The 25153-nt window shown below is 50.9% G+C and overlaps 1 protein-coding gene across 3 annotated transcripts in view; it reads left to right on the top strand.

The window, feature by feature from the left end:
- Positions 1–25153, top strand: part of ASS1 (argininosuccinate synthase 1) — a 75418-nt gene that overhangs the window by 25610 nt on the left and 24655 nt on the right. For all 3 annotated transcript variants that reach the window (XM_050926159.1, XM_050926158.1, XM_050926157.1), the window contains 5 exons: positions 3609–3679; positions 5218–5248; positions 13841–13931; positions 16548–16632; positions 20717–20781. In XM_050926159.1, the coding sequence (XP_050782116.1) occupies positions 3609–3679; positions 5218–5248; positions 13841–13931; positions 16548–16632; positions 20717–20781 (343 nt within the window). The remainder of the gene's footprint in view (positions 1–3608; positions 3680–5217; positions 5249–13840; positions 13932–16547; positions 16633–20716; positions 20782–25153) is intronic.

Below are 25153 nucleotides of genomic sequence, written 5' to 3'. Positions count from 1 at the left end.
ACACAGCTTTCAGAGATACTTGAGCTCCTGCCCTCTCTTTAACGTACAGACAAAAGGAGTTTTCTGTTCTCTTTCATGATCCATGATCTGAAGAAATCAGCCGTTCTGTTCTTCTTGCAGGGCCCAATCCTGCACATATTTAGTCTTACTCACCTGGGTTCCGGTGGGTCTCGATGAGATGAAAATCAGGCCCACGTTGCCTTTGCTAATTTTACTGCTCGTGTGAGTAAAGTGAAGCACCTGGGTAGAGAATTGTGGGATCAGGGCCTGGCTCACGTATGTAGTTTGCTCACGTGAGCATTGACATCATAGGGGTGTTGGCCGGACCAGGCCCTTGAATTAGTTTTATGTTTGTAATCTGATGCTGTGCACTTAGTTTAGTTCTGCAAGTAGGGGATCCAACGGGTGCTTTAGGAAACCTAACGCAAATAGGAATAGCGGCACTTCTGTCTTAAATTTCACGGAATGCAGGTGTCAGGCGTGAGGGTTTTTTAAAATCTGTCTCTGAGCATTGCCTTACGTTGCTGGAAATCCACATCCAGGAACATTAGACTGGTGCCAGACAAAAAGTGAAACTGACAATAAACACGAGTGAAACAGATCAGTCTAGTTTTAGTAAAGTTGGTTCAATATGAGAACAGTATCCATCTGATGACTAATGATGGCTTTCATCAAATAATGTCCTTGGATAACGTTCACTCAGATCTACCTTTCAGTGCCCAAGCTGAGTGAAATGCAAAAGGTAAACAAAGGGCAGCAGCACCAACTCTCATGACTTTATTATGAGCCTCAGGTTATTTGGGGGGGTTTCTTAAAGCCTTAGCTCCTGGAGTCATGTGATGTGAGAATCTCAGCTTCCATTTTTAAAATCATGTTTCTAGCACTCCTGGCTGTGGAGGAAAACTCGACCCTTAAAGGCTCAAAAATCAGAAGGCAAATTAAAGTAACCCATGCTGTAGTATTTTTAAAAATCTCAGGATTTTTTTGAATGCCTGCAGGCTCACAATACCAAACGGGCATAAATGGTGAAAGGTCTTTTACATCATTTCTCTGCCAATGATCTATGGCTTAGTAACCCAAAAAAGGATATTTTAAAAATATGCAGGGCTCAGTCTTCTGCCAGTATAAATCCTTGCCATCCACGGAGCTAGACTGACTTATACCAGCTGAGCATCTGGCCCAGAGAGCCTCCCTCGCCTCTCAGTTACAATCTCATGCGGCCTGGTTTTAGCTTTGTGGGACTATTCGTGCACTTTGAGCGGGTGCATAAGTGTCTGTTTGCAGGCTTGGGTCTAAATCTGGAGTAACTTGATTGAGGTCAATGGTGTGACACGAGCCTAAAATTGGTGTGAGATCAGAATCGGACTCCTGAATCGATCCTGGTCTCTAGCATGCCAGGCTAAGCTGCCCAAGGCGAACACAACTTTGAAGCGACAGTTGTTATTATGTTTTGTAAAAAACACCTAGAACCAGGGAACTAGAAACTGGTCTGGATTTCAGGTCAAAATGCTTGTTTTTTAAACTCTAATCGGAAAGCCAATTAATTTTCCGGTTCAAATCCCACTAACCTGTGAAAACTCAGAGTCTGAAGGAAAAGGATGCTATGCTGGCGGACGATTGAAGGGAGGCAGGGTTGTGCCTGTCAGGACAGTCGTGAAACAAGTGTGTGAGTGTTTGCTCTTCTGCGCAAAGGCTCCTAGGGGGGTTGGCCTGGAGGAAAGGAGCTGTTAGCAGAGCGCATTACCTCAGGGCCACCCTGTGCTGGTGATTATGGCCCATTCAGAATAAACAAAGAGGAGCATTAATTGACTAACAAGCTCTTGAAAGCTAATGGAGCAGTCAGCAGGAGCGGGGCTGCTGGACTGTGAGCAGGGTCCCCTCTGTCAGGCTGTGGGGCTTGGCCGTGCTTCATGGACCCTGCTCTGAGGTTTGGGGAGAAGGTCTTGGGGTGGGGATCGGGATTTGCTGGGAGATCCTACTCTGGGATAGCCTGCCTGTGCATGTCCAGACATGGTTATAGACCAGGAGCAGGCAACCTATGGCACGGGTGCCGAAGGCGGCACGCAAGCTGATTTTCAGTGGCACTCTCACTGCCCGGGTCCTGGCCACCGGTCCAGAGGGCTCTGCACTTTAATTTAGTTTTAAATGAAGCTTCTTCAACATTTTAAAAACATTATTTACTTTACATACAACAATAGTTTAGTTGCCCTACTTTCCCCCTTCTCTGGGCAGCCCTGGCCTCTAACAAACCTCTACTAGAGAGAAAGGGGGGAGGGCACATCCTCGCTGCTGTTCTTAGCCGGGCTGGCCGGGTTCAGGTTAGCATGGGTATGCCTAGCTGTGTGCTGCAGTGCAGACTGATCTGGAGAACGGAGGGGTTGGATGGAGGAGGGGCATGGGTAGGGGTGTGAAGGGGGAGCACGCGTGGGAAGGGCGAGTGAAAGGTGTCAGGATCCTGTGGCGGGGAGCAGGGCTCAGGCGAGCCGAGGTCCATGCCAGAGGTCAGGACCGGTGTTGAGGGATCCAGGTCCAAAGTGAGGGTCAGAATCCAAGTGAGAGGTGAAGGAAGCTGGGAGTTCAGGATCACGCTCCGTCATGGCAGCTCACTGGGAATCCCCGTCGTGGCCTGGACGCTTCCTGGTACACCCAGAGGGCATATATGGGGGCAGGGGACAATTGGGAGCCTCCAAGGTGGCTGCCAATAGGATCTCTCAGGCAGGGCTTCCTATAAATGTGTCTGCTGCTGCAGGTCGCGGGGAACAGCCAGGTCAGGGCTGCCGCCAAGCGGACACATGGCGGTGTCCACTGCCTGGTGGTTCTGCTGACCTGGGTTCGAGTCCTGGCAATCATTGCCAACGGGAGGGTAACTGGGGCTTTCTGCCTGCGTGCACCTGGGTGAGCAAGCCATTTTGGAGGGGATGAGCAGCCTCATTGACATAGAACAAAGGAGGGATGTCCCCCTTCACTCTATGACCTCTCCATTCGTTTGGCTTCCTTCTGCGGGTAAAATGTGTGGCCTTTGGGCTGAATGGAGCGACGGTGCTGCAAAGCCTGCATGCTAGCCGTTAACCAGCAGTCTCTGCTCACGTCCTGGGTTGTGAGTGCTTCTGGGCAAGGAATCAGTCTCTCCGCCCTGTGCAGCGCCGTGCATGGTTACGGCACGGTATCTGTAGTATGAAGAACACAGCTGTGCAAGATCTGCCAGTCCCTCGGCGTGTGAGTGACACACACTTGGACTCCCTTGGCTCTATTCCCCTAGGTGTCACTGCCACCCCTGGCTCTGAATGTGGCCCCAGGAATGCAATGCATGTGCTCACTTCCTGCTGTCTTTCCAGCTGGGCAGTAGCTTGGATCTCCTGGAACCTGCTCTGGTGAGAGATGGCGATCGGCCCTGCCAGTGGGGTTGTGCACCAATCTCTTAGAAAAGCTCCAGGGGATCTTTAATGGACACTGCTGCCAGGTCCCCCATTAACTTGCCCGTGTCTTGGTGGTAACAGCAGCGCTGGGTGATGCGCAGGGTTTTCAGACCTGTGCTCTGGGCAGTACTGAGCCAGTCTGCCTTTCTTGCCCAGCTGGATTCTGAGCCTGTTTTGCCTTCTCTCCCACAGAAACACGGCATCCCAGTTCCAGTCACTCCCAAGAGCCCCTGGAGCATGGATGAAAACCTCATGCACATCAGGTGAGCCTGGGTGGATGAAGGAGCTTCCCAAGGGTGAGGTGTGATCAGCACACTGGCCTGACTCTGTGTCCTGCGCCTTGCGCAGTCATTTCAAAGCAGGGCAATGGAGGGCCGGGCTTTAGCCCCTTCTCTGTGGAGCTCAGCATCTCGCCCAATGCCCCATTTCCCAAGCAGACAACATCTGTTACTTTGCTTGTCTTCCACACCTGGAGTGACATCAGCGGTAAGAGCCCACTGATGAAGAACCCCCTTGACATGTACTTAATTTCACACACACACACACACACACACACACACACACACACACACACACACACACACACACACACACACACACACACTTAACATCCCTCCCTTAACATGAGGAGTAGTAATAGGCAGGGCCGGCGCTTCCATTTAGGCGGCCTAGGCAATTGCTTAAGGCGCCAGGATTATTGGGGGGCGGCATTTTGCTGGGGGGGGGCGGCAGGCGGCTCCGGTTGACCTGCCGCAGTGGTGCCTGCGGAGGGTCTGCTGCTCCTGCAGCTCCGGTTGACCTGCTGCAGTTGTGCCTGCGGATGGTTGGCTGCTCCTGCAGTTCCGGTGGACCTCCCACAGGCACGACTGCGGCAGCTCCACCGGACCCGCGGACCAGGGGACCCTCCTCAGGCACGACTGCGGCAGCTCCACCAGAGCCGCGGACCAGGGGACCCTCCTCAGGCACGACTGTGGCAGCTCCACCAGAGCCGCGGACCAGGGGACCCTCCTCAGGCACGACTGCGGCAGCTCCACCAGAGCCGCGGACCAGGGGACCCTCCACAGGCACGACTGTGGCAGCTCCACCCGAGCCGCGGGACCAGAGCGCGGGGCGGCGAAATGGCCGTGCACCGAGAGCGCTAAAACTACTAGCGCCGGTCCTGGTAATAGGAGGGAGAGAGACTCCTCACTGCTCCTAGGTTCTGCTGGTGCCCATCGCTTGTCTCTGAGCAGCTCTCCATAGAGCGGGTCCTTGCGAGTCTCCCCTGATGTCAGATTGCAACCTCCTCCCTCTGATGTTCTCCTTGCAGTCCCACTGAATGAGCATGTCTCACTTTCAACCAGTCCCAGCTGGAGAGGGTCATAGGGACATAGTAAGAAACTTTGCCTGGGAGACAGGTTACTCTGTAACTACCCACTGCATGGTTTGTTCCATCTTCTGCCAAAGCAGCTGGTACTGGCCACATAAAAATGGCCATACTGGATCAGACCAAAGGCCCATCTAGCCCAGTGTTCTGTCTTCTGACAGTGGCCAATGCCAGATGCTTCAGAGGGAATGAACAGAACAGGTGATCATCAAGTGATCCATCCCCTGTCTCCCATTGTCAGCTTCTGGCAAACAGGCTAGGGACACACTTCTGGAGGCAGGATACTGGACTAGATGGACCCAGGTCTGATCCAGCCCGGCAGTTCTTATGCTAAACCCTATGGGCCCAGTTCTGCTCTGTGAGATCTTCCTGTCTTTGCTGGGTTTGCATGGGCAGATCTTAATTTCTTTTTCTCTCTCTCTCTCCCCTCTGAAGCTACGAGGCTGGGATCCTGGAGAACCCCAAGGTAATCGGTCATCTCCTTTACGTCTCTCGTCTTACATGGCAGTGACTAGGGCCAAGGGCGTGTGATGTATTTGCAGCCTAATTTGAAATTTCACGGCAGGCCGTGTGTGGCGGGGAGGCCAAGCCTTGCCATTCTCCTCCCCCACCCCCGCCTTCCCCCTCCTGCTACGTTAATTGCTGCTGGGATGAATAGGGAAAGGAGCCGTTTCAGGGTGACACTGAAGGAGAAAATGTCATTGGCAAACAATGAGGAAGCAATTAGCCAGATGAGGCACTTGACTGAGGGAAGAAGGAGTGGGGCTGGCTGCTGAATGCACCCCAGCTTCCAGAGTGCCACTCCTGTCCCCATCTGGTGCTGGAGATGGGAGGTGGGGGTGGCGGGTGCCACCTCAGACGGATGGAGTGGTTTTGGTCATTCCCCTGCCCATGTGCCACTCAGGAGCCACGTCCCCTCCACCGTGGCCCAGTTCCGTAGCCTGGGCATACCTTTTGCTTGCTTGTCTCTGTTGTGAAGTCAAGGGTTCAGAGCCCCTGGAGGGATTCCTCTCCGGGGGGGGAGCGGGAGCTCTGTAGCAGGAATAGAAAATCTCTTTGTGTAGGTACCTTCTCCGGGGTTCAGATCACCTCGGGGAGCTGCTGCTCAGATGCTGTCCAGCTGGGAAGTAGCCCAAGAGAACCCTGGCTGGGAGTGCCTTGCAGAGGGAGAAAAGGGGCTCTCCTCCTGGACTGTTGCTGTTTGTGAACAGCTTTGCATGCCAGGGGATGAGGGAGGAAAACAGCCAGGGGCTGAGATGTTAGGCACAGCTTATGCAATGGGCCCCCAGCAGGGTAGAGTGAGGGATGTGTGGGGAGGAGATCTGCAGACCAGTACTGCTTTAGCTGCGCTGTCTGGGGAGGGATGGGGGAATAGAGCCGGGCAGTGGCTGGAGCCTAGCTCCTGATGTGGAGTCATGGGTGGTTGGAGGCTGCAGGACAATCTTCAGGAGGAAACTCCCATTCAGGAGGGAAAGTCCTCATGTGGGTCTTCCATCCAGAGAAGCCTGGATCCCAGACTCCTCTCTCCCTGTTAGCAAGGATTCCCCTTTCTTATTGCTACATGAACCTCAAGGCTGGGCTGTGCATTGGAGCCAGCTGGGGACAGGCTGGGTGCCGTGGAGAACATTCCCTGCACCACCTGGGCTACAGATTCTTCTGCCAGTCAAGGGGCTTGGTCCTGTGAGGCATTAGCCCCTGGGGAGTTCCCAGGGTAGGGAGGGGCCTCCAGACACAAAGTGGACGTGCATGTCTGGGTGTGTGTTTCCCTGATGTTTATGGGCCAAGGCCCCATAAGTGCTTGGCCAGGTGGTTGCTAAGTCCCCGTGAATTGTGGCTTCCCCAGTCAGAAAGAGATGCAGATCTCAGCCTCCCTAGTGCAGCCTTCTCTTGACTTCTGCACAGAATGCCAACTTGCCCTCTCGAGCCAGTCCCAGCCTCCTACCCCTCTCGGGTGGGGAAATCCCCTCATCCCACTTTCCAGCCACTGGTCCCTATGTTAACTGACTCCCATCCCCTGAGGCCCTGTGCCCTGGGGTGAGCTGACAGCCCTCCCCTCGCTGTCCTTGTTCTGGTGCAGCGCCTGTCACTCCGGTGCTCTGACTGTGTTCTAATAGGGCTTGCAGTGCTTGCTGCCTGCTGGCCACTGTGTTTCCAGTTCATGCTCCACCGGCCTTGCCACACTTAGAGAACTACTTAAACTATCCATCAACACCAATTAGACAAGCAGCGGGGCAGGAAGGATGAGGAGGGAGAGATGCAAAGGAATCCTCCTCGCTCCCATGGTGCACTGATGGGCCATGTAGCCTGTGGCCAGGCCGGTGTGTCCGCTCATGAGGCAGTGGCGATCACAGGGGATAGCCCCGGGGAAGAGGGAGTCTCCAGTTTTGGACACAGAGATGGTGACGGCTGTGTGGGCTCACGGGGCTGACAGCTGCTTCAGTCTGGAGCCTGTCACCACTAGCTTGTGGGAGTCCATCTAGCCCAGGCCTGTCGTGATTATTCCTGTTGGATGCGTCTGTTCAGGGGCATGTGTGAAATGAGCTTGCAGGGTCTCACTCTATCTTCTAGCAGACCAGTGTGTGTATCGCATAAACCACTGCCTCAGCGGGCACCCAATGGGCATCTGTGGTAGCAGCCTCGGACCTGGGCCTGAAGTCCCCTCTTGCCCCAGATGAGGTCTGTCCAGGTCAGGCTCTGAGGCACTATGGGGAAGCTTACCCAGCTACTGCCTGGGCTGTACCTGTTCTCAGGGCCTCGCTCCCCGGGACTCTTGGCCCAGCACTCACCACTGATTTGGTCCCTAGGGTGAGTTGGCCCTAGTTCCTTTGTGGGCCCTCCCCCTCCCTTAGGAGTGGTCTGGGTTGGTATGAAGTCAAAGAGAGCAAAGGACTGAAAGTCCTGGCCACTGAGCGTGTGTGGGCCAGCTATGGGCAAGCGTCCCCTCACCCACCCCGCAGCTTTGCCAGTGCACTCCCAATCCTGGTCTGTAGCAAGTTCCAACCTCTGGGCCCTTCCCTCCCAGATCTGCCAGTGCATCTCGCGCCTGGCCTGAAGCTCCCCAGGCCTGGGCCTTTGTGACTGTCGCCGTACCTCCATCCTAAGCCCTGCTGTGCTCCCGCACTGAGCCCAGCTGTCCACTCGGGACCAGCCTGCGGCCACCCCCACTCAAGTCACTTGTGACCAAAGCCAGATTAGAAAACTCCATTTTCTAGTCTAGCGCAGTCAGAGAATAAAGGTGCTTGCCTTTCTACCTTAACCCTTTCCTGCATCCCCTTTTAACCTCCTTGGGCACCAGCCATTTCCAGCAATGGAATTCACAGGGAGACACTTGCAAGGGATTAAACTTTAATACAGTCTCTTCCCCTTTCTAAAGGGGTAGTGACTTCACTGGCCTCCCCCTCCACCTCAACCCGCTTCCTGAGCCCAGGAAGAAAACCTGGGGCCTAGGGCGAAGATCTAATTGCTGTGGAAAAGGCCTTGGAAGAAAAGAGGGGTGCCAAACCCCTGCGAGCCCCCCTCCACCCCAAACCTCTCAGACCTGCCAAACGGAGGGATTTGAAAGCAGATGGTTGAGCTATTTTCTGCCTCTGTGAGGCCCGATTGAAGGGCAATGAGGCAGCTAATGTGGAGAAAGATAGAAATTTACTTGCTTTAACTTCATATGGCACTCTGAAAGAGTTCATTCAGGCCCGGGCACAACAATATCAGCCGGATGAATAAACCATTTGCGGCATCGATAGCTCTACATCATGGGTTAGTTCATGGACCATTTGCTTCCAATTTCTTCTCTTCTTGCCCCGTTTTTCTTGCTTCTTTCTTCTCTCCCCCCCTTCATACACACACTCTTCCTTTCTCTCTCTCTCTCCCCCTCTCTCTCCCCCCCTTCCTTCCCTTTAAAGATGACATTGCAGGACTAGCCCCCCTGCAGGGATGGATAAATAGACGGCATTGATACACGGCAACGAACTATTTGTCATTTGAACTGTGCTTTTAGGAGAGAGAATAAAAAGAAGGCAGCCGCGCACGGTAATGATGGAATGCAAGCCAAATGTCACTTTTATTTCTATTTAGTTATTTGATTTAATAGGGGTTTTCATAGTTGACTTAGAAAATTGGAAACTATCTGACTTTGACTTCCCATGTTTAGTAAAGAGATTTTAATACTTTTCTTCCTCCCTCCCTCTCCCCTCTCTCCTTTTGAACTCAAAAGTTTTTCATCATCTCAAACTGGTTGGTCTAGTTAATAAGTATGATCAGGGCTAGAAAAGGCCAGATGATGTAAAATTGAAACCTGCAACCCGTGTAATCTGTGTGGGTGTGCAGGAGGTGAGTGTGCATATATCTTGTTTAAAGAAAGAGGCATGAAAATCCTAGATAGTTTTTGGTTAAGAAAAAAAAATTAAAATAGTCACGTTGCTCTTTGTCTAGTTTTAAAGAGAAGGCAATGTCTGTTCTCTCTGAGGATTGTTAGTATGGGTGTATCTAATGCATGTACCAAATCTTCAGCTCGTGTAGATCAGCAAAGTGCCACTGACTTGGGTGGATCTGTGCTAGTTTTAAACCAGCTGAGCATCTGGCTTCTGTGTGCCCTGGACCGGCGCTAGAGTTTTTCGGGGCCTAGGCGCACGGCCATTTCGCCGTCCCGCACGCCGCTCCCGCGGCTCTGGTGAAGCTGCCACAGCCATTTCTGCAGAGGGTCCGTGGCTCCGGTGGAGCTGCCGCAGCCGTGCCTGCGGGAGGTCCACCAGAGCTGCGGGGGACCAACGGACCCTCCGCAGGCACGACTGCGGCAGGTCCACCGGAGCCGCCTGCCCCCCCCCGGCAAAAGACCGCCCCCCCGAAAATGCTGGCGCCCTAGGCGATTGCCTAGTTCGCCTCAATGGAAGCGCCGGCCCTGGGTGTGCCTGTGGGTTGCTGGTGGTGTAAACAGGCATAACTCCTTTGAAGAGGATGAAGTTACACCCGTTTACGCCAGCAGAGAATATGCCCTACCATAGTTAAACTAGAAGGCCCAAAGATTGTGATGTATTGAGCGCCCCCTGTTCGCGGCAGTTCAGAGTACTCTGTGCCCCTCAGCACTGGGGTTTCCCATAGGGCTGGGAAAGTCACTGTAAAGATGGCAATTTTCTTCTTTCCCAGCATGCACCAGCTACACTAGACCCTGTGCGCCTCCTGGTGCAGCCACCCTTTGCTCTTTGGCTCTGCACTCCTCAGATTCCCATTTCGTCGGGTTTGTCCTCTGGGATAATGGTGCACATGACGTAGGGCTTCAGCCAGAGCCGTTAGTTGGGTGTTGGATTTGGCCCCTTGTGAGGATGAGTCATGCTTGTGACTGGTGCTCTGGGTTACTCCATCATGCCAAACAAGGTCAGCTGGTGGTCAGATAGGTCTGTGGGATGGAGGTGGGGACCATATAGAGGCCTCCTCACGGAGGGCTTGTCTACACGGGCAAATTTACCAGCGTACTTATACCATGCTGTGTTGGGGAAATCCTGCACTCCTTTGCCCCCGATATCAGTGGTCATATGGGGTAGCAGTGTGGTAGGGGTGCGGTGCGGTAGGTGTGCAGTGCGGTAGGGGTAAAGAAGACAAGATTGTAATGCAGGAGAAAATGCAGCTGCATAGACCAACTGATGCATGTGAGATGAGCATGTTTGAGCCTAATCCCCTTAACGTGGCTCTTTCGGGGGGCTCTATGTGCCATCTGTATGGACTTCCAGCTGCACGTACTAAATTGATGAAACCTGTGTTGAATCTCCAGGCAGAACGTTGTCCTCTTGATTGGCACGGATGTGGCAAGGGTTGAGTTTCATGATGTAACCTTTGTGTCAGCACATTGAGTGGTCGGAGGAAAGCTTCCGACAGAACTCGAGAGAGACGGACGGGGACAGAACTTGCCTGTGTTGCTCTGACATTTCTGCTTTGCCTTGGGGTGGTTAGAGAGAGAGAGGTGCAAGGAACTGAAGTGAATGGAGAATGGTGTGAAAATAAACTGGGACTGGTGGCTGTCTCTTCTGGGTTTTTTGTGTTTTTGGTTTTTTTTAAAAAAAGAAGGGAGTTAGAATTAAATGGAAATTTGTGTCAAAAAGTTCATTTTTTTCCCCCAAAAAAAACTTCAGATGAAATAAACTCAAAACAAAACACATTTTCATTTCACATGGAAATGTTTCATTTCCCTCTGCCACCCCCACCCCAAAAGATTTGGATTTATTAGGGTTTTTTTTCCCTTCCAACCCCACTTTTTCCCCACAGCGGGAATGAAGTAAAAAGGGAGAAAAGTTTATTTTTTAAAAAGCCAGTTCCCCCTGATCCTCCCCATCTCCAAATCAAAGCATAAAACAGCCTTTAAGGAGCTGATCCTGCAATGCCCTGAACATCCTCAATTCCCCTTGAAGTGGTGCTCTGAGTCTGGCTTGACGGAGCCTTTACGAAGGATGATCTGGGGGCTAAAGCACTGGGCAGGGAATTAGGATATTCTGGTTTTGTTCCTGTCTTTGCCTCTGATTTACCATGTGCCCTTTGGCAAATCGCTTGCCTTTCTGTGCCTCAGTTTCCCAATTTGTAAAATAATACTCCCCAACCCCACTGGAGTTTAATTAGTTTAACATTTGTAAACCATGTTGAGATTCTTTGAGTGGTGCTGGTAACAGAGCTCTGAGAGCTGATATGTACCCAACTGCAACCCTGACAGTTAACAGTTTGAATGCAACTTATGCACCTAAGTCACATTTTAAAACAACAAAAGAAATGTTAGGAGGAAGCTATTGCTGTTTCTCCCATGCAAGGGGATCTCATTCAACTGGCTGCTTTGAGAGAATGTGTCCATTCAGGGGCGACTCTAGGCATTTTGCTGCCCCAAGCACGGCAGGCAGGCTGCCTTCGGCGGCGTGCCTGCGGGAGGTCCCTGATCCCACGAATTTGGCGGCAGTCTGTGGGAAGTCCTCCGAAGCCGTGGGACCAGCGGACCCTCCACAGACAAGCTGCCGAAGGCAACCTGCCTGCCGCCCTCGCACCGCCCGGCAGAGCGCCCCCCATGGCTTGCCGCCCCAAACACGCGCTTGGCATGCTGGTGCCTGGAGCCACCCCTGTGTCCATTATGACACGTGGAGGGTGCCACCAAAGGGCACTTCATTAGCCAAAAAAAAACAGTCTGTGAGGGAAAGTGTCAATGGAATGATTCTCCATGTGGCCTGTAACTTCAGACACAAGATGAGCCCAGCTACCTCCAGATGAAAACATTAGAAGAGCTGTCCAGAGTGGGCAGTACAAGTCAGGAGAAGACTCCAACAGCTGTCTCTGAAATAGGAAAACCTCCCCTTGGTTGTAACAGGAAAAGCAGTGTTAGGAAGTTGTGACAAGCCTGGGCATAGAAGGATCCGAGACCAACATTTTCAAAGTAGGGTGCCTAAAGTTAGACATCTAAATCCATATTTAGGAACCTAAATCAGTAGCCTGAGTTGATAATGGGAGCTGCTGAGTGCTCAGAATTTTGAAGTCAATAGGAGCTGTGGGTGCTCAGCACCTCGGAAAATCAGGGCCAGTTTTTAGTAGGGTGTCTGCCGCTAGGCACGTGAGTATGCAAATAGCCTGAAAGCATATCAGGCCCATTGCATTCAGTTATGTACATGCGGGAGATGAGGGGTGGGGTGAGGAGTGCAGGAGGGAGGCACAAAATTGCAAAGCTTGAAAGAGGCAGCTACATTCACATTCCTGGAGGGGAGAGAGTCTCTTCTTTCCCCCCACCCCCCGGTCACCTTTTCTGGTACATGCTTCCAAATGTGGCAATTCCTTGGAGTCACCCGAGTCCTGAACCATAAACTAATTGTGAGAGCCATTTCCACTGGGCCAGCTTTAAAAGAGAGAAGATGCCTCTTTACTATAAATCTGGAAGAAATATACATAAAGGTTGATGTGTTTTGAAATGGGTTTTTGCTTTGTTCCTCTATTTTCCCTCTGGGCATATTAACCTCGGGGACACTGTAAAAAAAAAAAAAAGCACATGCGGCAGGAGCACCTGCTGGGGTCAGGGCTAGTCATTAGTTTTTTCGGTCAGTGCAGCATAAACCCCAATTCTCTGCATCTGTGCCGCTCTCTGGAAGTGTGCGCTCTGCCGCTCACTCTCTGCCAAAGTCCCACTTTTTCCTGCCTGACTTGTTCCTCCACAGCTATTCCGTCTCCAGCTGTGGGGGCGTCAAAGAAAAAGATGAGATCAAGTTGAGGGGAAAAATTGTCTGATGTCTCTAACCCTTTGTTTCCAGACCCCTAGTAAGATCCAGCGTTCTCCTTTGTGACAACATCCAAACTCTGTGCTAGGCAGGGTTTGCTGCCCGTGCTAACCCAGGCTTCTACTTTTGAGATGGTGTTTGGTGAGCACCCCTGGACTTACGTACAAATAAGCCCCAGGAGGGAGGTGAAGTGAGAGCCCTGGGCAGGGGGGATCCAGATGTTCCATCCAAGCTAGCTGTGTGGGTCTTCTCTCTCATCTTCTTTGTAGCCACCAAAGGCCTGGATGGCTGTAGCTTGATAAGCCGGGGAGGAGGAATGTGTTGTGGTCCCAGCGAGAGGTCATCATTTTAACAAGAGCTGAAAGACAGCTATGAAAGCATGGGTGCCCAGAGTTGGATAAGAGGCGAGCCTAGAACAGAGAGAGAAGTGAAACCTTGAGTGGGTCATCTGCCGCAGGGATCACACCTGGGACCTCTGGATCTTAAAGCATTAAGCCTCTCCTGCCTGAGCTAAGGGACCCAGCTCTGTGAGCCGTGCCTGTTGAAGGTTCCTCAGCCTCTATCTGTAGCTCAGTCGTGCTAAAGTGGGACAGTGTGCTAGTGCCACGCAGAGTGGGTGTGAATTACACACGGGATGAGTGAGGTTCGAGAGGACTGACAGGGAGGAAGTCAGGGGTGTCTGTGAAGTCTGGGTGAAGTTAAACCCTGAGTATAAGCCGGGGGTTTCAGGGGCACAGTACATACAGTGTGTTGTCCGGGAGCAAGTAGCCCTGCCTTTGGGCATGCACAGTTATAGCTGGCAGTAGCTCTCAACCTTCCTCTCTTCCCTTCAGAATCAGGCACCTCCCGGCCTCTACACCAAGACCAAAGATCCTGCCTCCTCTCCAGATACTCCAGACATCCTAGAGATTGAATTCCGGAAGGGTAAGTGCCTTGGGGTCTGAGTTTTATTTTCCAGATTAGCTCTTTTGGGGCCGGAGTTTGGTCTCCCCCAGCAAAAGTCCTTCGGATTTGGGGGGGGGGGGTTAGCCATGGACTTCAACAAGACCAGAATTTCAGCCTTTTTGTCTCTCATTGGATGTGGGATATTTTGAACAAGGAGGTGTAGGAGAATTTGGATCCAGGCTGTTTTTAGCTAGAGGGGGGCATAAGTTTCCAGACCTGGCTCTGGAGCTGAATCCAAACTCCTCCCCCGTCTCTGCTCCTGCTCCTTTCTGGGTAGTGAGACAGGCCAGTAGTCTCACCCTGATCACTTTTGGTCAGAGAATACCTCTCCTGATTTCCATCTTACTTGGCTTGGTGCAGCTCTCAATACTAGCGGCCTCTTATTTGCTGGAGTGCCTCATGCCAGCATGGATGCAGCTGCCTGAGCGCAGAGATGGGCCTGCCTGCTCTGCTATGTGCTGGGGCAGCATGTAGGTGTGAGGTCAGTGACCCGTCCCCATGCGGGCGTGTGCCAAATCACGCAAGACATGAGTGTGCATACGTGCTCCTCTGCCCTGGGAAATGAGCTGCATTTGCACAGCTGAGACGTCCATCCATTCTGACACGTGCAGCACAGAGACATTGAGCCCGGTTTGAAGCAAGAGGAGGAAAACCTGCAGGTACCTCGATCTCAGCTCTCTCCTCAGTAACGTCCACCCGACTCGGATTGGGATCTGGCCTGGGAGTCGAGGGCAGAATGTGCCCTGGGAGGTCTCACCTCAAACTCACATGGAGTCACTCCAGACAGAAGGACGAGCGGAGTGTGCTCTGTCGGGAAAGGCCATGGGTGCATGCTGGGTGCCTCAATTTCCATAGGCTGGTGCATTCCTGAGGCCACAGAGCGATGCATGATCACGGGGGCATGGTGTCTTATACAAACCAGTTGTGTGTGGAGAGAGAAGCAAGTGGGCTCTGACCTATAGGAAAGGGGTTTTGCCCAGGGACCTGAGAATCCAGACGCTTGGGTTCTCTTTCTGCTCCTACCACCGCCTCACCATGTGGATTGTAGGCTAGTGACTTCCCCTCTCTGTGATTTGGAAGAGGGTTGAGAAGATGTGGGCAAGGTTTGTCACAGCCCTTGCTTGGAGAGCCTCCAACACAGGTCGCTCGAGAAGGTGCAAAGTCTTATCGCAGAACGAGGCAAGCAGAGCATGCAACTCCAGGGGGAAACATCTCATGTTCCCATCCCATGTTCAACTGACCCTGATGGCTCTTAGGAGATGGTGGGGAATCCTTCTTGGGCCACTGTGTCTGCGTGCAGCCCCCCTGCAGACAGGCCGGAGAGTCCTGCTCCATTTTAATGATCCTCCCCGAGCATTAAGAATCCCTCCCTTGCAGCCCACCCGCCGGCTCCCCATTCAGCCGCTAGTTAATTTATTTGAAGTTTTAATCTAATTATTAACTATTTTAAAGGCTAAGCAGCTTTCTCCAACAAGGGGCCTGACAATTGGCAGCTCTCCGTCGGGTGGAGTACGTCCAATACCCGGTGCAAGACGATAATAGAAAGGAAGGGGGGCAAGGGAAGGGGGGGGAGGGCTCAGTGAGAAGGGGCTTAAGGTTCATTATTGCCTACTTACATTTAATAGCAATTTACAACCGAGTTTATAAACCCCTGGAAAATAGAGGGTTTAGAATGGGGAAAGCTGACAGGGCCCTTCACTGGACAGTGGCTCTCGCGGGCGCCTTCGTAATAAAGACTAGAAAGGGAACCATTGAGGCCTGATTGGCAACTGATAGTGTGGCAAATGGTAATGAGAAGGGCAGATGGAGGGGAGATTAGCCTCCAACTCTCAACAGCTTTTCTTTGTGGGCCCCGCAGCCCCCTTGTCAGCTTCCTAATACATTTATTGCTCATTTCACACTGCTAAAGAAAATGCCTCTTTCTATTCAGAGCTGCTCCCCTGTCCCACCCAGCGCCTAAAAAAAAAAAAAAAAAAAGTGTAATAATTAATTCATGGAGCCCTTGGTCCTCACCGCGGCCTGCCAGGGACTGGCCTGAGATGGGCTCCCATTCACTCCTGTCAGGCGGATCACTGGAAGCATGTGTTGTGTTTGTCTGCAGAACAGACACTACAGTGTGTGTGTGTGTGTGTGTGTGTGTGTGTGTACACACCCGCACCTCCATCATTTCCCCACTCAACCCACACACATCCACACACACAAACCCCTTTCTTTGGCTGTTGGGTCATTTGTCAGGCCCTGCCTCAGCGGCTGGTGGGACAGAAGGTGCCATGGCATAAGACAATAGCGGAGCGTGAAATTCAATTAGTTAAGGGCCTGGTTGCAATTTCACGGCCCTAAAAAAAAGGAGGAGGACAGAAGTGGGGGCATTTTATGGCCTTTTTAATTTATTTCTCTTTTCTCCTGAGGGCTTTCCCCCCTGAGCGCGGCGGCTTGGACATGCCTTTTTAAGAAGTTATTTAGAGTTCATATCTGTCACATCTATTTAACGTACTCTGGGTGATGTGAAGAGGTGTTCTTGATGTTAAAAAGCTGATTCAGCTCCCTTTCCCACCCACCCCCATCCCCTCTCTGCATCTATCTCGTGTTCTGCAGGTGTCCCGGTGAAGGTCACGAACACCAAAGATGGGGCAACTCACCAGTCCTCCCTGGAGCTGTTTGTTTACCTGAATGAAATTGCGTAAGTGTTGGACACTCGTGCCATCTCTTACACGCTCATCTTCGGAGAAGAGTCCCCATTGAAGTGTGTGCACATGCCCGGAGGGCTGTGCAAGGACATCCACCCACCTCATAGGCTTGGCTACGGGCAAGGCATCTAAAGCAGCACTTGCCCTCCTGCAAGATGTACCAAACATCGATACTGGGTTACATACTAGGGTGGTCCAACAAATAACAGGCGGTGCCTGCGTTTTGGGGCCAGTTGTGGGCTATTCTAGGTTCTGACTGTTTACACGAAGAGCAGAGTTTACATACGTTCACTGGGAAGGGACCTAGGGTTGCCAGGCGTCCGGTTTGTGGTCAGCAGCACAGCGGGACTAAGACAGGCTCCTTGCCTGTCCTGGCTCCGCGCAGCTCTCGGAAGCAGCCAGCATGTCCCTGCGGCCCGAAGGCGCAGGGGCGATCAGGAAAGCTCCGCGTGCTGCCCGAGCACCAGCTCCACAGCTCCCATTCGCTGGGAACAGCAGCCAATGGGAGCAGTGGGTGTGGTGTCTATGGACACTGTGCAGAGATGACCAGGCCATGCCTCCTCCTAGGGGCTGGACATGCGGCCACTTTTGGAAGCAGCATGGAGCCAGGGCAGGCAAGTAGCCTGCCTTAACCCCACAGCACTGCCAACAAGAGCCACCCGAGGTAAGCACCAACCGGCCAGAGCCTGCACCCTAACTCCCTCCTGGATCCTGCACCCCAACCCTCTGTCCCAGCTAGGAGCCTCCTCCTGCACCCTGAAGCCCTCATTTCTGGCCCCACCCCAGAGCCCTCACCTCCAGCTGGAGCCCTCACCCCCTTCCATGCTTCAGCCACCTACTCCAGCCCTGAGCCCCCTCCCAGAGTCTGCACCCCGCACGCCCTCCTGCACCCCAGCCTGGAGTCCCTTCTCACACCCTGAAGCCCTCATTTCTGGCCCCACCTCAGAGCCTGCACCCCCACCTGGAGCCTGCATCCCTCCTGCACCCCAGCCTCTGGCCCCAGCCAAGTGAGGGAGGAGGGGAGAGAGAGCAATGGAGGGAGGGGGGCTGGAGTGAGTGGGGGCGGGGCCTCAGAGGGGACAGGCCAGGGGGCGGGGCAAGTATGTTTGGTTTTGTGCAGATAGAAAGTTGGCAACCGTAAAGGGAGCATGGTCTAGTGGTTAGAGCACATGACCAGCAGTTCTAGTTTCAGCTCTGCTCCTGAGTCCTGGTTACACAGGGAACCAGTGGCCCAGCTGAGCCCAGAGCCCAGAATCCTCTCTCCCATGGTAACGCTCAGTTCCCTTGGTGTTATTTGACTGGGAAGAACTGGCTTTCCAGTAACTGTGTCAGCACTGGGCCATCAGTCCCTGGGTTCTAGGTTACCCGCCCCAAAAGTCCGATTGCCCCAGTGGCCCCTGGCCAAGTACCTGCCATCCAGCTGGACTGACTCATCACTACTCATGTGCCAGGCTCTCCTACCCACACTGTTTTTTCAGATAGGTTCCTTCCCTTCAGCCATCCCTGTCCTCCTCTCTCACTGCGAGGGATGATTCTGCTTTTACAGGGCTACTAGAAACAGAAGATTTGGTCACTTGGATGCTTTCCCTGTCTCTTTTGTCTCCCTTCCTTTGTCGGGAAGTGGGTGCTTAGGGTTTTCTGCTCTGCCAGATAACTGTGGTGGTGGATTCCCTCCACCACCACCAAGTCCCCGAGACACAACCCATTCTTCTGGCCCAGGAGAACAGGACCGCGTTTCACCTTAACAGGGCCTGGGGACTGTGGCGTGCCATCCGGCTGGGATGCTTTCCTCACTTACTCCACCGACGCCAGTAAAGCTGCCTCTGACTGACCCCCGCGGGTGTGAGCTGAGAGTCGTCTCCAGCACAGCCCCAGGGTCAGGAATCCAAGCTGTGGTTCAGACGAAAAGCCTTTCAGCTGGGCATGATGCTTTCATGTACACCTTGGAAAATGTCTCTCTGCCCCTTCCCTCTGGTACCTTCCGCATGGCTCTGTGTTCCACCGCTTCTCAACGGGCTATGGTCCCGTCTTTGGCTCAGAAGTAGGCAGGCCCCAGGGGAACCATTCATCCATCCCTTCGCCAAGTGCCACACAGACGCCCCCATCCCGCTCCTCCTTTGTGCCCCTGCCTTTATCCCCCTGCAGTTGAATGCGAATGAACTTTTCCATGTAGTTCTCTTTTTAAATGTTAATTAAGTGGTTTTAAAATGACTTCACCAAGGGCGAATGCAGCTGCAGCAGCTCCCCTTCGTCCCTTCTCTTGCCCGTGTATTTGTCTCATGGCCTGCTGGGCCACATTTACTCGGAGCTCTCGTGGCCCAAGGGGTAAATGAGGAGATGAAAGGAGGATTTTCATTGGCAACGAGGGTCGGCTTTCGGGGGTGGGGAAGGGGCTTGCACATTCCCTTCTCTATCCAAGCTGCAAAGGGGTATTTTTTGATGGCACGGTGAGGGGAGGACTCCTGATAATGGATCATATTCCAGCTGTTACCAGCCTACTGTGAGGCAGCGTGACTGCTGACAGAGCCTGTTTGATGGCTTCAGCACATACGCTCCGCAGCCAGAAGTACTGGCCTGGAACCTCAAAGGTATTTAGGTGCCTAACTCCAAAGTACCTAAACACTTTTGAGGATCTGGGCCAGCGTGTGTCTGTGGTGGCGCTGGGCTCCGCTCTCATCCATCTCTGTGGGGCAGAGAAGGGAGAGAAATGCTGTCACCCACTTTCCTCCCCTCTGCTTCGGGCTGGCACTGCCAGGCTTGGCCCTCCCCTGAGCCGCTTGCCCATCGTGACACTGTCTGGAGGTGCACAGCATCCTGATGTGGGTCGCTGTGCTGCAAAGTCCAAGCTAAATCCAAGGCTCTGTACCTGCCCCCTGAGCCATGCTCTCAGGGCCTGGAGGGAGGCTGTGGAAATTGGGACCATCCAATGAATTTAAAAATGGGTGTTGTAATTTCCCTGTCGTGGCAGAGAAGAAACAGGGCAGTAATGATTATAAAGAGGATTCTTTACTGAAGCTGCTGGCAGACAAGAACCTGGTGGTTTTCTTGGGCTCTCCAGCTCCCAGGCTGACTAACAGGCTGTGCTGCCTCCTATCTCCACACTGGGTCTGTCTAAGTCCTGGCCTGGGGGAGGCAACCTGCAGTCCAGGTGCTGACCTGAACCGTGGGCATGTCAGGGTTAATGGCATATGGTGGCTGAGAGCGGTTGAGCTTTCATGTGAGAAATCCCTGAGGAAGCAGTGGGAAGGGCTAGGCGATGGGTGAGGGGGCTGTTCTAGTTCAAGCCCCCTCAGGGGTTAATCTGGAAAGCCTCCAGATTGTCCTTGCAAGCCTTCCTATCTTGGTATCCTCCGCAAATATTCTAAACACATTCTCCACTCCATTATCCAAGTCATCAATGAAAATATTGAATAGTACCGGACCCAGGACTGACCCCTGCTGGGCCCCACTAGATACGGCCTTCCAGTTTGACAGCGAACCATTGATAACTCCTCTTGGAGCGTGGTCTTTCAAACAGTTGGGCACCCACCTTATAGTAATTTCACCTAGACCACATTTCCCTGCTTTGGTTATGAGACTCATGTGGGACTGTGTCAAAAGCCATGCTAAAATCCCGATTGATCACATCTGCTTCCTCCCATCCGCTAGGTCAGTAGCCCTCTCTCTGGGGCCGGATCGGAGGGGATCCTGTATCACGGTGCTGACCACAGCATAAAAGCCTAGCCAGAACTTCCCATAAAGCCAGTGGATCCCAGTGACCTCAATGGGAGTTGAACTGAGCCCTCCTAGTGCTCAACTGTTTGAAAGACCACGCTCCAAGAGGAGTTATCAATGGTTCGCTGTCAAACTGGAAGGCTGTATCTAGTGGGGCCCAGCAGGGGTCAGTCCTGGGTCCGGTACTATTCAATATTTTCATTGATGACTTGGATAATGCGGAGTGCCAGAAAGGGCTGATGCTGCCCGGTTGGCATCTCATAAACTCCTTTTGCCGAGCAGCTCAGCCGCCTCCCAGTGGCTCGTTCATCCCCTGGCAACATGTGACAACTGTCCCACCTCTTCTCTCCCTTCTCTCCCCAGAGGCAAGCACGGCGTGGGGCGCATTGACATTGTGGAGAATCGGTTCATCGGCATGAAGTCCCGAGGTGAGAGCCCCTCCCACGCTCAGCCCCAGGCAGCTCCTAAGGGCCTCGCTCTCAAAAAAGAGCTGGCTACTCTCCACTGTTCAGCCGTGGGCAGAGTGCAGGATCCAGACCTACGAAGCCCTATGGGTGAAATCCTGGCCCTGCTGATTGAAGTGAAAGGGAGTTTTGTCACTGATTCAACAGAGCCAGGATTCCACCCTATGAGAGCACTTATCCAGCCTCCCTCACCATTGTAGGTGAGCATCTGGTCATCAAGAATTGCCCTCGATATCTAACCAGCAGCCTCTCTTAATAGTCACTAATGCTTATTGGATTAAGGGGCCCTGTTCCTTTTCTCGTTTGGGGCCCAGTGTGCACAGGATTGAGGCCTGTGATTATAAGGTTTTTTTGGTAGGGACTTTGTTTGTGTGTGAGAGAGAGATCCCTGATAGCTGCCTCAAGGTGTTACTGCAACACAATTAATAAATAATATTTATTCACGTCCTCCCACCTAAAACACCATATCTATAAAATCTCCTCCTTTTCCTGTGAACCTCTGAGTCTAGAATCAGTTTTTCATTTTTAAGGACTTTTAACTTTCCTCTTCAGTGAGGAACATTGAAAACTCCAAGGAACTTCCTTCCAGTATCTTGAGCTAAGTGAACCAAAAGGGGAAACAGTAAATATCTAAGCCATTGTTTTTTTTACCAGTGGACAAATGTCAAGGTTTAGGCAGGGAGGGGGATTAGTGCTGCCAACTCTCATGATTTTTTCACAAGCTCTCACAATATTTAGTGTTTTCCAAGCCCCAGCTCCTGGAGTCAGGGGATAATGTTAGAGTCTCGGCTTTCATTCAAAAATGTGAGTTTCTAGCCCTGAAGATTGCAGGGGTAAGCTTGGGAACATGACCCCCTAAAGGTTAGTAGCTCAGAAGGCAAATAAAAAGAACCCAAAAAATTTTTAAAATCTCATGATTTGTAAGCTAATCTCTTGATATTTTTATTTATTTGTTTATTTTGGCTGGCCTGACTCTTGAACTCTTGGGGTTGTCATTTGTTGGTGAGAAACAGCTTTGTTGAAAATCTCAGGGGACAAGAGCTGCCTCCTTCTGAGGTGAATATCAATACAGCTAGTTAGCGTCTCCATTTCATTTCCCCCCTCCCTTCAACTCTCTTTAATATTTATTTATGTGCACCCTGTATTTAAACCTACCCTAGGCAGCAAGGCAGGAGCTAATATTATGATAGCATTTCACAGCAAAACACAATCCAGCTCAGTCTTCCTTCAGATCAAGACAGGAGGGAATTATTTACAAGTGCATTAGCAAGTCCTGCAGCCAAAGGCCCAACCCCCCTGGTTTGATTTTAGTTAGCGCAATTGAATTAAAAAAGTCATCAGCTCTCTAAACTGATGCCCTTTGTTTGTGAGTCTCCGGACACTGAGTCATTTGTCACAATCTTTTTTGGTTTGTTTTATTTTAAAGAGCCACTGATGTGCTCCAGTGACCCTTACAGCATTCAATAATTGCCCTAAATCCCATTTAACCATCATGTACGTTTCCCGCATGTCATTGCTGAGTGATCGCCAGCGTGTTTGGGTATAAACAGGCGAGTTCTCCTTCTCAGTCAGCCTCCTCCAGCTAGGGCGACAATCCAAGCATTACGCCATCAGACATTGCCGTGATGCTGCAAGCCCCTGCACTGTGACATTGCTGACCACGTAAAACATTTACCATTGTGTTTATCGCTCTTCATTGTTTGTATTACCATAGCGCAGAGGAGCCCTACTCCTGGACCAGGACCCCATTCTGTGTCCATCTAAGCATTTAAGTGCAAGCTTAACTTTAAGCATGTGCTTAGTCCCACTAACATCAGCAGGACTTTGGGCAAATCTACACTACAAAATTAAATCACTTTTGCATGTCCACGTTGTGCTCCTTGTGTTAGCGGTGCACGTCCTCACCAGAAGCACTTGTATCGGTTGTATTGTGAGTATGGGGCATTGTGGGATGGCTACTGAAAGGCAGCCCCAGTTGATGTAAGCAACACACTGCATCAACCGAACTGTATCAACTTAAGCGCTACGCCTCTCGTGGAGGTGGAGTTAGTAAGTCAGCGTAGTGGGCGAGTTACATCAGTGGGAGCGACATTTTAGTGTAGACGGTTACAGAGTTAGGTCGACATAAGCTGCCTTACATCAGCCTAACTCCGTAGTGTAGACCAGGCTCAAGCTAATGCCTATCTTTGCTAAATTAGGTCTAGTGTGTACACAGGTTTTGTACTGGTATAATTTCATCAGCTAGGGATATGCATTTTTTTCCCAGTATAGTTATACCAGTAACACCTAACATGGTATAAAGGTGTCTTACTCCTGTACGTTTATTCCATTTCCTGTACCCATCTAAGTGCCTTTTTACTGATATAACTGCATCTCCACTAGGAGATTTGTACTGCTTTAACCACACCAGTATAAGTAAAGCTGTACAACATTTGTGAATAGGCCACGTTTTAGGGCTGGGATACATGAGAGAGAGAGAGGCTCAAAAGAAGGCTGAGCGGAGATATGATTGCTCTCTATAAATATATCAGAGGGATAAATACCAGGGAGGGAGAGGAATTATTTAAGCTCAGTACCAATGTGGACGCAAGAACAAATGGATATAAACTGGCCATCAAGCAGTTTAGACTTGAAATTAGATGACGGTTTCTGACCATCAGAGAAGTGAAGTTCTGGAACAGCCTTCCAAGGGGAGCAGTGGGGATAAACGACATATCTGGCTTCAAGACTAAGCTTGATAAGTTTGTGGAGGGGATGGTATGATGGGATAGCTTAATTTTGGCAATTAATGATCTTTGACTATTAGCAGTAAATATGCCCAGTGGCCTGTGGTGGGATGTTAGATGGGGTGGGATCTGAGTTACTACAGAGAATTATTTCCTGGGTGCTGGCTGGTGAACCTTGCCCACATGCTCAGGGTTTAGCTGATCGCTATATTTGGGATCGGGAAGGAATTTTCCTCCAGAACAGATTGGCAACCTAATACAAGTACTGTAGTGCAATCTCTTTATAATGAAAGTTGAACTTACAAATGTAGAATTAGGTATAAAAAATAACTGTTTTATTTTTAAATGCAATGTAAAACTTTAGAACCTACAAGTCCACTCAGTCCTACTTTAGCCAATCACTCAGACAAACAAGTTTGGTTACAATTTGCAGGAGATAATGCTGCCCATGCCCTGTTTACAATCAGGCTTTCACATAGCACTGTTGTAGCCAGCATCGAAGATCATTTACATGCCAGATGCACTAAAGATTTATTTGTCCCTTCATGCTTCAACCATAATTCCAGAAGACATGTGTCCATGCTGATGATGGCTTCTGCTCAGTAACGATCCAAAATAGTGCGGACTGATGCTTGTTCATTTGTATCACGTGAGTCAGATGCCCCCAGCAGAAGGTTGATTTTCTATTTTTGGTGGTTTGGGTTCTGTAGTTTCCGCGTCATAGTGTTGCTCTTTTAAGTCATCTCAAAGCATTCTCCACACCTCGTCCCTCTCAGATTTTGGAAGGCACTTCAGATTCTTAATCCTTGGGTCGAGTGCTGTATCTAGCCTTACAAAAAAGGTACCAATGTGAGATTTCTGTTTTGTCAAATCTGTAGTAAGTGTTCTTAAAACGAACATGTGCTGGGTCATCATCTGAGACTGCTATAACATGAAATATATGGCAGAATGTGGGTAAAACAGAACAGGAGACATACAATTCTCCTCCAAGGAGGTCAGTCACAAATTTAATTAATGCATTATTATTTTTAATGAGCATCATTAATGTGGAAGCATGTCCTCTGGAATGGCGGCCAAAGCATGAGGGGGCATATGAATGTTTAGGATATCTGGCACGTAAATACCTTGCAATGCCTGCTACAAAAGTGCCATGGGAATGCCTGTTCTTATTGTGAATAAGAAGCAGTCAGCATTATCTCCTGTAAATGTAAACAAGCTTGTTTGTCTTAGCAATTGGCTGAACAAAAAATAGGACTGAGTGGACTTGTAGGCTCTAAAGTTTTACATTGTTTTGTTTCTGAGTGCAGTTATGTAACAAAAAAAAATCTACATTTGTAAGTTACACTTTCACGATAAAGAGATTGCACTGCAGTACTTGTATGAGGTGAATTGAAAAATACTATCTTTTGCTTATTTTTACAGTGCAAATCTTTGTAATAAAAATAATATTAAATGAGCAGTGTACACTTTGTATTCTGCGTTGTAATAGAAATCAGCATATTTGAAAATGTGGAAAAACATCCAAAAGATTTAATAAATTTCAATTCATATTCTATTGTTTAACAGTGCGATAAACACGATTGATTTTTTTAATTGCAGTGAATTTTTTT

Source organism: Gopherus flavomarginatus, chromosome 17 (genome assembly GCF_025201925.1).
Source record: "Gopherus flavomarginatus isolate rGopFla2 chromosome 17, rGopFla2.mat.asm, whole genome shotgun sequence".
NCBI lineage: Eukaryota > Metazoa > Chordata > Testudines > Testudinidae > Gopherus > Gopherus flavomarginatus.
The sequence above is the reverse complement of the archived record's forward strand: the minus strand, read 5'-3'. Positions and strand labels throughout refer to the sequence as shown.